The sequence below is a fragment of the Culex quinquefasciatus genome, chromosome 2 (genome assembly GCF_015732765.1).
Source record: "Culex quinquefasciatus strain JHB chromosome 2, VPISU_Cqui_1.0_pri_paternal, whole genome shotgun sequence".
NCBI lineage: Eukaryota > Metazoa > Arthropoda > Insecta > Diptera > Culicidae > Culex > Culex quinquefasciatus.
The window spans coordinates 38,852,273-38,869,555 of record NC_051862.1 but is presented as its reverse complement, the minus strand read 5'-3'; the positions used below and the strand labels follow the sequence as shown (position 1 = coordinate 38,869,555).

At 38.1% G+C, this 17,283-nt stretch overlaps 3 protein-coding genes across 3 annotated transcripts; 1 reads left to right on the top strand and 2 right to left on the bottom strand.

Moving 5' to 3' along the window:
• Positions 1–3,281: 3,281 nt before the first annotated feature.
• Positions 3,282–9,504, top strand: LOC6037849 (protein O-mannosyltransferase 1). Its single transcript, XM_001847670.2, has 4 exons — positions 3,282–3,816; positions 3,873–4,038; positions 7,468–7,603; positions 7,668–9,504. Exons 1-4 carry the CDS (start codon positions 3,485–3,487, stop codon positions 9,407–9,409), a joined length of 2,376 nt encoding a protein of 791 aa, XP_001847722.2. The 5' UTR covers positions 3,282–3,484; the 3' UTR covers positions 9,410–9,504.
• Positions 9,442–11,080, bottom strand: LOC6037848 (fatty acyl-CoA reductase wat). Its single transcript, XM_001847669.2, has 4 exons — positions 10,353–11,080; positions 9,972–10,290; positions 9,800–9,913; positions 9,442–9,741 (listed from the first exon to the last, which is right to left on the bottom strand). Exons 1-4 carry the CDS (start codon positions 11,059–11,061, stop codon positions 9,495–9,497), a joined length of 1,389 nt encoding a protein of 462 aa, XP_001847721.2. The 5' UTR covers positions 11,062–11,080; the 3' UTR covers positions 9,442–9,494.
• A 2,189-nt stretch (positions 11,081–13,269) lies between these two features.
• LOC6037847 (fatty acyl-CoA reductase wat) lies at positions 13,270–15,274 on the bottom strand. Its single transcript, XM_001847668.2, has 4 exons — positions 14,247–15,274; positions 13,866–14,184; positions 13,690–13,803; positions 13,270–13,633 (listed from the first exon to the last, which is right to left on the bottom strand). Exons 1-4 carry the CDS (start codon positions 14,953–14,955, stop codon positions 13,387–13,389), a joined length of 1,389 nt encoding a protein of 462 aa, XP_001847720.2. The 5' UTR covers positions 14,956–15,274; the 3' UTR covers positions 13,270–13,386.
• Between the last annotated feature and the right edge of the window lie 2,009 nt (positions 15,275–17,283).

Sequence of the window (17,283 nt, the reverse complement as noted above, 5' to 3'; positions counted from 1 at the left end):
AAACAAATTTAGGACGACAAAATCCTAAAACATAGATTTCAAATTCCAAGAAAAATTTAAAGAAATATTTTATAAATTTACATGAAAAAGCGAAAAAAAACGAAAGGTTAAAGCAGAGTAATTCTCTATGACGCAATCTCTTCAATATTTTGATTTTTTATTTAAATAGTTTCAAAGTCATTTTTGCAATTCCTTTGTGAAACTACTTATTTTTCTGTCTTTCTCGAATGACGACTATTCATCACCAAAAATAGCAGTTCTGAAAAGTTTCACTTTTCAGCACTTGTATTGAAGAGTAATACTTGAAATTTCCTGCTCATTTTGTTAGCATGATTTAGAAATTTTAGAATTAAGCCTTACATTTGAAAATTTTCCTAAATACTGTATTTTGCCCTTTAAAAACAAAAGTCTTCATTTACAGAAATGTTTTATCGTAAACTCAGAATCTTTTATAAATGTTATTGTGCATTACAAAATCAGTCAGAACTTCAGACTTTGTTAAATAAAGATGGATATTGTTTTTTTATTGTTTATGCCACTCTGTTGAAAATGTTGTAAACTGAATAAAACAAACCATTTTGAATCAAATTGGTCAAATTTTAGACTATATGAAAACAAAAATTAATAAATTATTTAGAATTATATATTGCGGAATTTTCATTAGAACATTTTTTAGTAATTTTTACCATTGTTGCCATAAACGTTTACTTGTATTTGTGAATTTATTGTTTATTTGTCAAGCTTATGTAGACTACTTACAATTTTCTTACATACTAGATCAGGCCTGCCCAACCTTTTCGGCTCAATTTTCACATTTTTTATCATCAAAATTACAATTGTTCATTTTTTCATGGTTCCTTTGATGGAATCGGTTCTCAGATGACCAGTGAACATCACTTTGATAAAAGTTTGAAAAAATATCTTTGCAGGTCGTTTTTATGTAATTTTTAAGTGAAAAATTGGTCCGCCCCGCGGGCCGGATTGATTTTTGACGTAAAGTGTAGATAAAAACGACTTCTACAAATATTTTTTCAAGCTTTTGGAAAAGTTATGTTCACTGGTCATCTGAGAACCGATTCCATCAAAGGAACCATGAAAAAATAAACAATTGTAATTTTGACGATCAAAAATGGGAAAATTGAGCCGAAAAGGTTGGGCAGGCCTGTACTAGATATTGTTTCTATTGTAAAGATTTTTTCATAGTTCCGTTTTAGACATTTACTTGTATTTTTGTTTACAACTGTGTGCGATGAAACCTGTTTGCGATTTTTGTATGCTTATGGAATAGAGGTGGACAAAACTGCTCTTTTTTATGAGCCGCTCATTTTCGTTTGCTCATTAAAAAGAATGGCTCTTTTGAACGGCTCTTTGGTGGTGTTCAAATATTGGCATCAATGCTATTTAGAGTCTTTCAATATAAATTGATGAGATAGTTGCATTAGACCCCCCAACGAAATATGACGACTTAGCTCTCAGAATGTCGGAAAATAGCCCCTGTCGTTTATTTATCCTAAAGAACTTGAAAAAGTACACTGTGAGAAAATGTCGGCATTTTTTTATAAGCATTGAAATATTTGAAATTGCAAACTATGTTAATTAACATAGTCCAGACTCGATTATCCGAAGGCCTCGGAAAAAAATCACTTCGGATAATCGAAACTTCAAATAGTCGAATCACGAAAAAAAAAACTCTCTGTCTAATTTTTGATTGTTTTTGGTATGACCCCAGAACTACGCTAAAATGATTTAAAATTTTTAAATCCAAGATGGCGCCCAAAATAGCGGTGATGCAATATTGAAAAAATGCATTTTATTTTTTAATAAGCAAACAACAACTCAAATTTGACAACTCATTTTTTTTTTTGTTAAAAACAAGAAAATGAAAAAAATACGAAAACAAAATTTTTTTGTTCGCTTGTTAGAAATTCAATGAATTTTATTTATAGACACGAGGTTCTTTCAAAAGCCCAGCGTTTCATTAAGAACCGCGGCTCTTTTTTTGTGTGAACCATGGTCGTTCGTTTTTTTCAGTGAACCGGCTCCTAGAGCGGCTCGCTCTTTTTTGCCCACCTCTATTATGGAACGATTTCTCTATAATGTGTTTCAGAATTCATAGAACAAAGGGTTGATTCTATGGTTTAACTTCATGATTAAGAAGTAATTTGGTCCAAAAAAAATCAAACATGACCAAAATTACTTTAACCCTTTCTGGCCTGGATTTTCAAAAAAAAATAAGTTTATGATGGAAAAATGATCCATACGAAAATGACCATACGAAATTTATAGGTAAGCTTTGGAAATTTTGATTTTTGGTCATATATGACCCATCAGGCCTGGAAGGGTTAAACAACTATGCAGTTTATTTTAAGTTTATTTTTGTTGAGTCATTTTGACCATCGGTGCCATTTTGAAAGAATACTTAAGGTTGAAGTTCGTGAAAAAAGATTGTACACAAGTATGACTTTATAAACCGCCAATATATTTTCAAAACAACTTCTTTTTTTTCGATAAATCTAAAGATCATAAAACTTCCTATGAGAATCTCACTTTGAGAAGTTTTGAATAAAAATAGCGCCACCTGTTGAAAAAATGACATAAAAATATATGTCCTTTTCAATTTTCAATTTTTTTTTCATAAAAAAATCTTGCTTGAGTATCAATATTTTTAAGTCGACCGCAAAACTAATTCTACATATCTCGGGTGAGTTTTCAAAAAGCCCTAAGAGCCACCGTGACCTTTTACACTAATTTTCGTTTTTCTCGAAAATGAGACAAAATTTCATTTATTTTTAGTTTAGAGTACTTGAAGGACGTGTAGATGAACAATCTCGAGCGTTTTTGATATTAATTTTTCATAAGTAGGTCGAATACCGATGTAAAAAGGACTTTGTTTACCAATGGCTCTTACGGCTTTTTGAAAACTAATCCGAGATATTATCATTAAAATAAAAATTTTAACAAAAACGCATTTTTTATCAGATATCAAGAATAAGAATCAATTCAAAAGTTTTCCAGATCCTTTTGTTCAATCTACTTTCAGCGTAATACTTTTGATAGCGCACAATTCATTTAAAAGTATGAAGGACCTTTAAAATAGTTTTCAAAAATATTCCCCTCCAGAGCCAGACTTCCCAACATTGAACGCACTCATCGACGATCACCGCGATCACCTTTCACTCACCAATACACCTCTACAAACTCTCTGACATTCCTTCACTCATTCGCAACTCTTCTTTTTTTTCTGCCATGCCCAACAAACCAGTCACAACTCACCAGTTCATTCCCAGTCACCACCGAGATGCGTTACGTCGCACGTTTCGCGATCGCTGCATTGCTCAACCACAACCACTAGTTCGGGACTGCGATTTGCAATTTGACTCGCCCCCACACCCAGGGTCAAGTGACATGTCGTGTCACTAGCGCGACAATCCCAACTATCACGAGTAATCGATCGGGAACAAGCATTTAAATCTTTAGCTTTAAAATGGAACCAATCACGGAATCCACGTCGGACGAGGCAGTTTTACGCAATCGAAAGTCACACAAGAAAGGCAAAACTGCATCTTTGGGGAAGGAGAGCGAGACTTTGTGCGACGCGGAAGAGGAAAAGTCGCTGGAAAATACGAAAAGACTTGAGCGGTCCGGCGACGACGAACCCGCAAATATCAAGGCACCGATCGTGGGCGGTAAGGAAAAGGAAGCGGAAGAAGAGTCTCGATTTGTGATTCGGGTTCAGCTGGACGGAGCTTCCGTGCTGTTGTTTCTGGCCTCGTTTGTGACCCGGTTCTACCGACTGACCCATCCCAATGGAGTTGTGTAAGTGACATTTAATGGGTTTAGTATGGACATAATGCCAAATCCGGATCTTTTAGGTTCGACGAAATCCACTACGGTCGGTTCGCATCGCTGTACCTCCGGAACACCTTCTACTTTGACCAGCATCCCCCGCTGGGTAAACTAATGGTGGCCGGAGCGGCCAGTGCCGTTGGCTACAACGGCAAGTTCGAGTTCCCCAAGATTGGCAGCGAATACGACGCGGTGAGTTCGTTGCGTGTTTGCCCTTTCGAATGACTGGTTTTCGTACGAAATATCCGATATCAAAACTTGTTTCGAGACGTCAGAGCTCGGCGGCGATCGTGTCGTTCATCACGCCAATCAACACTGTGGGATCCGGTACGCGGTTTAGAGCACTGAAGTTTATGCAAATAATCATCTAATAGCGCGCGTTGGTCGCGGCCCGACGACGTGGTGGACATTAGACAAACTGTGAAATGAAGAAGTCGTCGTCGGGCACGTATTTTTCAAGAGAGCTTATAATAGATAAACAGGATGAAACCGAAAGTCGCTCACCTCGGCATTTGGTTAGAGGTTTAGGCGTAACGAGCGCAGCCGAGGTGTTTGCTTATTATCCAACTCTGTGAACAAAAAAAAAAGGCAGACGAGTTGCTGCACAATGCATTCAGTTAATTATCGTCTTGGCAGGTTTTTGTGGCTGTACCGAATTAAGTTAGCGTATTTGAATGGCAGTTTTTTGAGACGTCGCCGTTGTTTGGCTATGTTGTTTGACGACTTTTGATTTAGCCGTAACGGTTATCTTAAAGGAATTCTTTAAAGTTCTTTTTTTGCGATTTTGGATAAAAAAGTTTCATCAATGATGATTATGAAATGATTTTGAAAATATAACTTTTCAGGAATATTTTTGGGATTTCTTTGGCTTCTAGAAAGTTGTTGAGCTTGCCAATCCTAGCAACCTTGTCGAAGACACCAAAATTTTATCTCGCAATCTACGCCTTTCTACGACCAAATTTAAAAAAAAAGGGTCTGAGCAAACCTTCAAAAATCTGTTTTTGAACGTAACAATTCAGGGCTGAGTTGAAGAGAACAGTGACATTCGGAGCACTTTTAGAGCTTTTAAAACACATATTTTCATTTTTTGACTAATCAATTTGGACTTAAGGGTCAAAAGTTACAGCCATTGTAAGCAGGATGACCACTCAAATCCCATTTTCAAATTCCCGACTTTTTCCCAACTTTTCCAGAAATGTAAATAATAGGCATTTTTATCCGAAGAATGATTTCTAATATAAAACTCTTTATAAAAAATAGTTTTTATTAACCATGGAGAATAATCTAGTTCAAATTAATGAAATCAAACTATTGAAAATTTCTGAAAAAAAACTGAAACTTATCACAAAATCCTTAAAAAAATAATTAAAAATTGGAAGCACTCTTTATTTTGATTCAGAGTAGAAACATAAACAATTAGTCTTTGAAAAATAATCGTGAGCCTAACTACATACATATGATTTCAATTCAATTTCAACTGGAAATGGCAAAAAGTTAAAGATAACTAAAATTAAAATTGTAGTCTGTATTTTATTTTATTTTATATAAAATAAAAAAAATCTGGAAATTAGTTTAAAAAAATTCTTTACCAAGTTTCCTTTATAATTTTGAAAATTAGGATATAGAAATTTAGAATCAATTTTGATATATCTTATTGTCAGTATTTAACTGTTTTTCATTATTACTATTTTAAATGAAAACATTTTTTTGATAAGATTCCATGTTTTACCACTTTTTGCATATTTTTTTATGTTTTCAAATAAGTTTTTCAATTTATTTATTCAAAACGAACAAATCCAAATGTTATTTATTCAATATTAAAGTGTTCCATTAACTGAAATTCATGCTTTATTTATAGTAATTTATACTCACAAAAAAAATCAAAGGAATAGACTTAATGAATATAGTTAAACATAAAAAAAAGTTACCCAAAAAAAACCATTACCAAATTCAAGTTTTTTTTTTCAAATGTGTAATCATTGTGACAAAAATAAAACAGAGTCACAACTTTACGATGGACACATTAGTTTAAATTGTGCTGTATTTTTGAATTAATTTTTCATTAACTTTTGATTCAAAAAAAATATTATGAAAATATTTGTCAAATCGATCTAGTGATATCAGGATTTATAATGTCTTAAATAGACTTTTCATTCTAAAATAAATTGTATTATTTAAAGGAACGTCAAATTTAAAGTAAGTTACTGCAGAAGAATTGAGTGAATTTGAAAATTGTACAAAATAATACAAAATTATGAAAGAGTCAGAACATAATTTTTAAACAAATATGCTTAGGATTCCCGACTTTTTGACAAAAAATCTGAAATTCCCGACATTTTCCGGATTTTTGTCGATGTTGGCAAATTCCCGACTCCCGCCCTCCCCCGATTTTGACGGGGCCGATTTTTCGAATAAATGCCTTTGAAGGCCTGTACCGAGCTCCAGGGTGCTCCAAATTTCAATGTTAAATATACCAAAAGATGCGCAAGGATCTGGCTTACACGCCAATGATGTTGAAAATAAACGCTGCAGTGACCAAAATGCTTCAAAAAGCGACATTTTAGAAAAAATCTTTTTTTACGGGTTAAATCCAATTTAAAATTCAAGGGCGGAGCGCTCTTGTTACGTCCAATCAAGCTCATATTTTGGATTTGGGCTTAGCCAAAAAATCATTTTTGTTACACTCTAGTAGATATCACCCTAACGAAATTCTTTTCATTCTTTTCTAGGCCGTATCTCAGCTACCAACAAATTGATCAACTAAGCTAAAAAAATATTACTTACTGAGTGGAGGATAGGAAAAGTATTTTTTTTAAACTCATGTTCACTCAATAATTTTGTTATTTTCCTAACAAGAAATATGAAGAGCGAGTAGACTTGCCTTAAAACAAAAACCGTTTTCATTTTTTTTTAAATGGTAATGGTTTTTAAATCTTTCGACCTATTCTCATCACTTTTGCAGTTTTCCGCTATCCAAATATCATTTTCTGATAAATCAACAATTGAGAGTTGCTTGCTCACTTTTATTTGAGCTTTTCATTACTTTGAAATAGTCAAAAACTCTTTATGAAAGCAGTAATACAGGATCAAAATGCTGATAGGCCGATAATAGAAATGTGCCGAGAAAAAGTTTATTTCCTCTAGTTAACAATGAAATTAGGTATTGAGTAATTTAAATTACAGTCCAGACTCGATTATCCGAAGGCCTCGGAAAAATTACACTTCGGACAATCCAATCTTCGGATAATCGAATCACGAAAAAAATTTCTTTTTAGTTTTCCAAATTTGATGTCGAGCTTAAGTATGACCCAAAAACTACTTTAAAATGATTTACAATTTTTAAATCCAAGATGGCGGCCAAAATGGCGGAGATGAAATATTAAAAAAAGCATTTTTTTTTAATTTAGAAGGCAATCAAATATTCAAATTTGACTTAAATAGGGTCGCAGATCTCAAATTAGATGTTAAACATAAGAAGTCCCATACAAACCTTCGTATAATCGAACATCGAATAATCGAAACATCGGATAATCGAGTCTAGACTGCATTTATAAAACAAATCTTTTCAGTAAAATAAATTTGAGTATTTCTATAATCTCTTAAACATTTTTCAACTTTCAGAGCGTGCCCATCTTTGCATTCCGATTCTTCCCCGCGCTGTGTGGAAGTCTGCTTGCCCCCGTTGTCTACAGCATCCTGCGCCAGATGAAACTCAGCCAACAAATCTGCATTATCGGAGGACTGCTGATTGTTTGTGGTAATATCGTTTGTTTTTTTTAACATCTATGATCAGTATTTCAAAAAAATTACCAAACTTTTAGACAATGCCCTCCTAACCCACTCGCGGTTCATCCTGATGGAGCCGATGCTGCTGCTGTTCTCCGGCGCCGGAATCCTGTTTATCCTCAAGTTCCTCAACAGTCGACCCTTCTCGACCCGGTGGTGGTGCTTCGGAGCGTTGGCCGCGGCTTCGCTAACCGCCGGAGTATGTGTAAAGTACGTTGGCATCTACAGCTTCTTCCTGGCGTGCTACATCATTGGCCGTCACATCTGGATGCAGCTGCCGGACCGTACGCAGTCCAACTTTTACCTCGCGCTGAAGGTGATCGTGAAGATCGGATTGTTTGTGGCGGTATCAACGGGCGTGTACGTTGGTTGCTTCTACGTTCATCTGAACACTCTACATAAGGCGGGTCCGCACGACAGTGTGATGACCAGTGCCTTCCAGGCATCGTTGGAAGGTGGTCTTGCGTCGATCACCAAGGGACAACCGCTTAGGATTCAGCACGGATCGCAAATTACGCTGAAGCACACACACGGCCGAGTTTGCTGGCTTCACTCGCATGCCCACGTCTATCCGATCAAGTACAAGGACGGACGGGGATCAAGCCATCAACAGCAGGTCACCTGCTACGGGTTCAAGGATGTGAACAACTGGTGGATCGTGAAGCGACCGAACAAGGAGAGCATCGTGGTGGATGATGAACCAGACTACATTGAGCACGGCGACGTGATTCAGCTGGTGCATGGAGTCACCAGTCGTGCACTGAACAGCCATGACGTCGCATCACCGATGACACCACTGAGTCAGGAGGTGTCCTGCTACATTGACTACAACATCTCCATGCCAGCGAATCTACTGTGGAAAATGGAGATCATCAACGCGAAGGAGTCCAACAACAAGTGGAACGCCATTATGTCGCAGATTCGGTTAGTACATGTCAACACTACAGCTGCCCTGAAGTACACCGGCGAGCAGCTGCCCGACTGGGGCTTCAACCAGTTTGAAGTTGCCGCCGATCGGAGACAGTTCACCATGGACACGATCTGGAACGTCGAAGAGCATCGCTACACGCAGGACAAGGACAAGAAGGACGTACTGGAGAAGCTGCTGAAAACGGAAATGATTCCGACCGAACCGACGCAGCTTTCGTTTTGGGATAAGTTCTACGAGCTGCAGATGAAGATGCTGGTGCACGCGGAAAAGCTCGAAGGTCACATGTACTCGTCGGAACCTTTCGAGTGGCCTCTCATGGACAAGGGTATTGCGTACTGGGTGGCCAGTGCATCCAACGCACAGATTCATCTCCTCGGAAACCTCGTCATCTGGTATTCCGCAACCTTAGCGATCGTAGCCTACGTCGGATTCCTCGTGTTCTACCTTATCAGACGCCGCCGACGATTCTTCGATCTCAACGAAGATGAATGGCAAAAGTTCCGCTTCGGGGGAGAGATCTTCCTTGCTGGATACTTTATCCACTACCTGCCGTACCTCTTCGTGGAGCGAACGCTCTTCCTGTACAACTATCTGCCAGCGCTGCTGTACAAAATCCTGCTGCTCTGCTTCGTGCTCGAACACATCCAGCTGGCGATCAGGAGGTTTGTGCAGCTTCGACTGGTTTCGATCATTTTCAGCGCGATACTGACCACCTGGATGGTCGGCGTATTTTACTACTTCTCAAAGTACAGTGTTCTTAGCTACGGAACCACCGAACTAAGTGCAGATGACGTCCTGAATCTGCGACTGAAAGACACCTGGGATTTGATCGTTCATAAGCCTTGATCGAAAATCATGCAATTAGTTTTATTGTTCAAGGAAATAGCACTAATATTGTTACAAATTATATTTCGAACTTTTAATAAAATACTCAATTCGTAGGGATATTCTGTTTCTTGGCTGCAAGATATTGAATGACTCCATCAACGTGACATGTAATATATTCTTGAAAGTTGATTTCATCCAGATCGAAATAGAACATTTGCCGGTCGTGCTCGCTGAGGTTACGCTGAGCTTGTTTAAGGTTGTGTGATACACTTTTCCAAGAACGGAAAGCTACACAGCCGGTCATCTGACTGTAACCCATGAACCAGTAAGCCGACCATCGATAGTAGAACCTAAAGGGAACATTCCGTTACTGTAAAGTATTGTATTTTTGCACAGAAACAAACTTACTTCTTTATCGGTTTGTTACCAGCCCTCCAAACAGCAATCTTGTCTTTAATTCCAGCTAACATAACGGTTACGTACATCAACCAAATGTGAGAAGTTGAGAACCAGCAGTACTTCCTGAAGACAACAGTTTGCGGTTAAATTCAAGGACTTAGATCAAACTATTATTCAATACCACACAAATCTCTCCCAAACCCCTGTCCGCGAATCTCCGAGCCAACTGGTAAGTTCTCCGTAAGTGTTGTTGGCCTTATTGCTGTGATGATTGTACACCGGAATGCAACGATCACTTCCACCCAGTCTCTTTCCAACTGCATCAAATCCGCTAACTAGAACAGCATTCGCGCAATAGTCAACCGGAGCAAAGTCACATTTTGCACGCTTATCAAAATATTTCACCATTCCCAAGCCATCCCAAAAGCTTTTGATGTAAGCAACCGTTCCAAAAGTATTGTCCGTCCAACCAATCAGTGGTTCACGATACGTTGGTGTTACTGTGTGTTGAATAAAATTATTAAGAACTATAAAAACTTAAGATGACCAATTCTGTACTCACTAACAGGCGGTCGGTAGATCGCAACGGGCAACGTTTGTCCAAACTCCGTCTCGATCATGATCTCGGCCAGTCGTTTGCTGAAGACGTACGAATTTGGAAACTTCTGCAAGATTGTGCTTTTCAACTGCTCACACTCCTCAAGCGATAAATGCTTTAGCATGTTCATGACGATCTCGTAGCTTCCAAACGGTAGATCCCGGTATACTTTTTCCTCACATATCTCCTTGTCAAAGTTACAGAAGAACGTCGATGTGTACACACATGTTTTCAAACGCGGAAAAGTCCGGAACCATTGGAGCATTCTCCGCGCGAGGAACACATTCGTCTCAACAATTTCCTTCAACGGAGCCATCAACCTAACCATCGCGATACAGTACAATACCACTTGCACTTCCTTCTGGATTGGAGATTTCAATCCCGACGTCAGTCCGAAATCCTCCTGCTCATAATCCACTTCAACGGGAATGATCTTGGCGATCAGTTCCGGCCTACGAACGCGATCAAACAGTCGATCCTCCAGAATCGTCTTCAAACGCTCCTCGCCACAGCATCCTTTCTTGGTGCGGATCAACAGATAGATCTTGCTGACCTCCAGGCATCGCAATAGTTTCTCCAACAGCGTCTTTCCCAAAAATCCCGTTCCTCCGGCAAGCAGCACCGTTGATCCGCGGTAAAACTCCAAAACTCGCGACTCTGAACAGTTTGACATCGTTGGACTGACTGTTGTGCTTAACGGATCGACAGGAGAATTTGAAATGTGATCTCATTAACCATGCGAACTAAAATGAACCGTATACATGATTGAATGTAAATCGTGCCTGTTTTAATTACGAATCTACTATCACCAGAGAAACGTTTGACGAGGGAGTTGTTTGTATAATTCATCACGTTCCATTTATTTAGACGTGTCATAAAGTTGTACAAGTCAGGAGGTTTCCTACTACATTGATTACAACATCGCCATGCCAGCAAATCTACTATGGAAGGTGGAATTCATCAATGGAAGGAGTCCATTAGCAAGTGGATCGCTATTATGTCTCAAAATAGGTCAGTAAATGTCAACACCACCGCTGCCCTGAAGTACATCGGCGAGCAGTTGCCCGACTTGGGCTTCAACCAGTTTGAAGTTGCCGCCGTTCGGGGACAGTTCACCATGGACACGATGGACATGGACACGCTCTTCCTGTAGGGGAGAGTGGGGAGACTTGATCCCCTTTTTTTGTATCGCACATAACTCTGTCAATTTCTCACAAAACTATAAACTTTTTGCATGAATTGAAAGCTTAAACATTCATCTATGTTTGGCTTATAAGGATATTTCATCAGATGAACTCTTCGAATCATGCCAAGCATTTTAAAAAAATATTTTAAACCGACATTTTAAAAATGTTAGGGGTAACTTGATCCCCCTTTCAACATTTTGAAGAAATCTTAAGCAAAATGTTTCTTATTCATCCAAACTTTTAATTTTCTATAAGTTACAGCAATTTCACATAAAACCTGTACGTTTGTGTTCAAAATATAACAAGTTTATTATGTTAAATATTTAAAAACTTAAAATATTATTTTTAGACCAAAATTAAGCATGTTTACAAAAGCTGGAAATTTTTGTTTACGAAACTTTTGAAAAATGGTTCAAACTGCAGTAAGTTATGTACAACTATACTAAAGGAAACTATGTATGAAAACCCAGCTCAATTAATTAATCTTGAGGCTGATTCCAGTGACTGTAAAAATGCAGGGATCAAGTCTCCCTAAACGCACTTTTTTAAACAATTGATTGTAAAAATAGTATGACGATAAATTTAACATCAAATGCGTAAGGGTTTTGGAGTTGATAAGTTTATCAAACAATTCATGTATAAAAAATATTTTTTGAATAATTTTTGAGTGTTTTCTATACATATCAATACAAAGAAAAAAGATCTCTTGGAAGTTTTTTGCAGCTCGTTTTAGAAAAATGTGTGTAACTGAATCTAAACATTTTTTAATTTTTTTCTTTGTTTTCTACAATGAGTTTTAGTTAATTTCGCACAACTTTCTAGAACAAAGCTAATTGTTTTACCCACATGCTGACGAGATACAGGCTTGGGATCAAGTGTCCCCGGGGATCAAGTCTCCCCACTCTCCCCTACAACTACTACACCCAGAATTGGGCATCGGCATACGAGAGGATAAAGCGCACGGTTCGGTAGTAAAATGGTACTGTGTGCGGATGAAGAGGATAAATCCCGAAATTACCGAGAGTACTTTACTCATGGGTTCATCTTCAAAAAAAGTTCATCTATCAAAAAAAAAGTACCGGTACCGTGACTCGAACCCAAGACCTTCGGCATACTGAACCGTGACTTTGCCGTATGGGCCACCATGGTTCGGTGACTAAGTGGCGTTCATTTGTCCATATAAGCCACTCAATAGGATGAACTGTTCCAAACTATTCCAATGAACGAATGAACACGCGAGAGGACTTTACTCTCGCAAAATAGCACTTTCCTCACGTTTCTTTTCGTGAGGACTATCCTCTCGTTCTTTAACTTTGGGTGTACAATACTCGCGACTCTGGACAGTTTGACATTGTAACAGTGACTGCCGAGCATTCTTATCAACCGTGCAACTACACTGAAAAGTTTACACGATTGAATGCAAATCGTGCAAACAAGTCGAGAGAACAAATTTTTCCACGACTGTCGCCAGCGAAGCGTTTGATAGATTTATCGTGTTTTACTAATAGCAACTTAGGGACCGGAGACGCAACTTTCAAAAAAAAAGGTTTGTTGTTGCAAAGCTTTCAAAAGAAAAGAAAAAAACTGCGCCAAATTCGCTTTTTAAACTAGAACGAAACAAATATCTGAAAATAGATTTAATTTAATAATTCCATCGTTTATTTATGCATTTTCATAAAAACATCCTACATACTTTAAAATCTGTTCAATATGTCAAGCATATTGAGACACCATCCCATTTTGTAATAGAATAAACTTCATGAAAAAGTACCACGACCGCAAACAGCCCTAAAGAAAATTTCAGGAATGATTCACTTTTTATATCTTCTCTTATTGTCACACTCAAGATATTGAATGGCTCCATCCACTTGTCCACTCATGTACCCGCGCATGTCGATTTCATCCAGATCGGTGAAGATTATTTGCCGCTCACGTTCGCTCAGGTAGCACTGAGCTCGTTTCAGATTGTTTGATACACTTTTCCAGGAGCGGAAAGCTACAAAACCAACCGACTGACTGAACGCCATGAACCAGTACGCCGACCACCGATAGTAGAACCTGGAAAGATGGTTTCGTTACCGGTTGAGATGGAATCGGTACGATAAATATCTTACTTGTGTGCTGGTTTGGAACCCGGACACCACATAGCAATGAAGTCTTTGATCCTAGCTAAGATAACGTTCACGTACATCAGCCAAATAAATGACGTCGATATCCAGCAGTACTTCCTGAAAATTAAAAGTGATTTGTGCATAACTCACGAATTCAAACTTTAATTTAAATTAAGTACCAGATTATCCAATCCCAGAACCTCTTTCGGGAATCTCCAAACCAACTCGTTAGTTCTCCATAAGTAGTATTGGTAGTATTACTATGGTGATTGTATACCGGAACGCAAGGAGCACTGCCAACCAGCCGCTTCTCAGCTAAGTCGAACCCGCTAACCAGAACAGCATTTGCGCAATAGTCGACGGGAGCAAAGTTACACTTTGCACGGCTATCGACATATTTGACGTGCCCTAGGCCGTCCCAAAAGCTTTTGATATACGCTACCGAACCATAAGGATTATCCGTCCAACCTAGCATCGGTTCACGACACGTTGGAGTAACTGGGAGGAGAAACACTCACTTTAGTTTCTTCAATGTAATTTTATTATCACTTTGTACTCACTAATCGGAGGTCGATAGATCGCCACTGGTAATGTCTGAGCAAATTCCGTCTCGATCATAATTTCTGCCAACCGTTTGCTGAACACATATGTATTTGGAAACTTTTGCAATATCGTACTTTTCAGCTGTTCACACTCTTCAGCCGACAAATGCTTCAACATATTCATGACAATCTCGTAGCTTCCAAACGGTAACTCGGTGTACACCTTCTCTTCGATTATTTCCTGATCCAAGTTGCAATAGAACGTCGACGTGAACACGAACGCCTCCAACCTTGGGAAGGTCCGACACCATCGGAGCATTCTCCTCGCAAGAAACACGTTCGTCTCAACCGTTTCCTTCAACGCTCCCGTCATCTTGACCGTAGCGATACAGTACAGCACTATCTCCACCTCCTTTCGAATTTCACACGTCAACCCGGGAGCCATTCCAAAATCCTTCTCCGCATAGTCCACCTCAACGGGTACGATCTTGGCGATCAGCTCCGGCTTACGAACGCGATCAAACAGTCGATCCTCCAGGATCGCCTTCAAACGCTCCTCGCCACAGCATCCTTTCTTCGTGCGGATCAACAGGTAGATCTTCTTGACTTTCAAACATCGCAGAAGCTTCTCCAACAGGGTCTTTCCCAAAAATCCCGTCCCTCCAGCGAGCAGCACCGTCGATCCGCGGTAAAACTCCAGAATTCGCGACTCCGAACAGTTCGACATTGTAACAGTGACTACAAAGCGTTACGGAGAGGCCGTGGTGTTTTAACAGCTTTAGCCTATTTGCTTAGCTTAGATACAATCGAACCTGCAAGATATTTATCATCGAATGCGAAATCAACGCACCAGGAACAAAGAAGATCGCAGCTTGTGCGCACTGTACGGCGGATTATGGTAAACCAAGTCGAGGAAGCTACTGGCCTTTAATCAATTCTTGATGAAGCTCAAAAAAGGTGTTTACTTTACAAAGAAGAAATTTGCAATGAAAGCAAACCACATTTCACCTTAACACAATATCTTTCGAGTTGTTTTTTTTTTTATTATCTTTCAAACAAAACTTATCTAAAAGTGTTGAACATCAACTGAACTGATAGATTTACTCTGACTCAATGTTCAGGGTTACAATCGATCATCTCTCTCGATTATCCCCATTGCACAGTGGTCCAGATTACGTGCAAAATGGATTTTCCGAAAAATTGTAAAGTTTTGGAGCATTAGTGACTTTAGAAGAGTTGTTGCATCTAGAAACGGGCAACTTTTGAAATTGTTGAAAATTAGGGTGATTTTGCAAATCTAACTTTTCCGGAATAATTTTGGGATTTTTTTGTCTTCTAGAAAGTTGTTGGTCTTTCCAATCTTAGCAACTTTGTCCAAGACATCACAATTTTATCTCGCATTCTACGCCATTTACCACACAGAAAAAAATAATGTAAATTTGGAAGCTGTAATTTTGGAAGGTTGAATATTTCCACTTTTATGATGTAATTTTACCTCAATTTAGACTGAAAAAGTGACATTACACCAGAAAAGTGTTAAAATTACACATTTCCAGAGGTAAAATTACACCTTTTTTCTGACATAAAAGATGTACCCCATCCCAGATGTAATATTACCATGATTTTTTTTTTCTGTGCACCAAATTTAGAGAAAAGTGATATTCAGGGCGATTTTAGTGAAAAAACATTTTTATATTTTGACAAATCAATTTGGACTGAAGGGTCACGAGATACAGCAATTTTAAGTGTAAAAAAATGCAAATTTAAAACTTTAACATCTCAAAAATGCACAGACCACCCTAATTTTCAACCAAACCAAATGTTGCCCCTTACCATTTGTAACAACTCTTTTAAAGACACCAAAGCTCCAAAACATCACCATTTTTCGGAAAATCAATTTTCCACTTATTTTTTGCGATCTGGACCACTGTGCATTGCCGATTGCTTGTAAAGTGCTTGTGAGGGTTGGTAAGCGATAATACCTGCTCTTAGGCAGTTAGCTCTACTGTGGAATCGTAGTTATCGCCTCTTGTTAAAGTTATTTTTTCTTTTTTTTGCCTTAATGTATTCTTTTCAGTGCAAACATGTAAAACAATTTGAAGTAAATGCAAACTCGCATACAAATTTCTAAACAAAATTTTGTTGTGCTCTTTTAATAAGTTGAAGTTAATATAAAACAATAAGGCCGACGCAAATATTTTTTTAAGTTTTTGTTCCTCGGCTCTGCCCGAGGTCGAGGAGGATTTCAGTTGATTGCGCTTAAATTTCCGTTGAAAATTTAAACATTTTTTATAAAACTATAATTTTTTGGCCCAATGATTTTTCAAACCGACTTTGAAGGGGGAGGAGACAAAAACTTCAACTAAAATTTGTACCAGCCTCATATAACAATAGCGATCGAAGTTTATTTTCAATTTCAAGTCGATTGCTCATCACCAGCCAGAGCACTGAATCCTACAAGTTGAAAAATCGTTAGTTTAGGTCAAAATCAACGTAAAATTCCAATTTTAAGTCAATTGCTCATCACCAGCCTACAGGTCCTACAATCCTACAGGTTGAAAAATCAACTCAAAGTATACTTTTAATTTCAAGTCGATTAGTCATCACCAGCCAGAGCACTCAGTTATACAAGTTAAAAAAATCAATTATTCTGGTCAAAATCAATGTAAATTTTCAATTATTGGTAGATTGCTCATCACCAGTCGGAGCACTTATTCATACAAGTAGAAAAATCGTTAGTTCAACTTAAAATCAAAGTATATTTTCAAATTTCAAGTCGATTGCACATCACCAGCCAGAGCACTAATTCAGACAAGTTAAAAGTCGTTAATTAAGTCAAAATCAAAGTATATTTTTAATTGCATGGCGATTACTAATCACAGCGAGGGGATCATCTATAAACCACGTGGACATTTTTTTAGGAATTCTCAGTTGCGGAAAATTAGACACACAAAAAGTGACAAAAATACGAGGACCACATAATTTACTCTCAGACACAACATTTTGTCTGACATTGATTTTGTTCAAACATATACAGTCCAGACTTGATTATCCG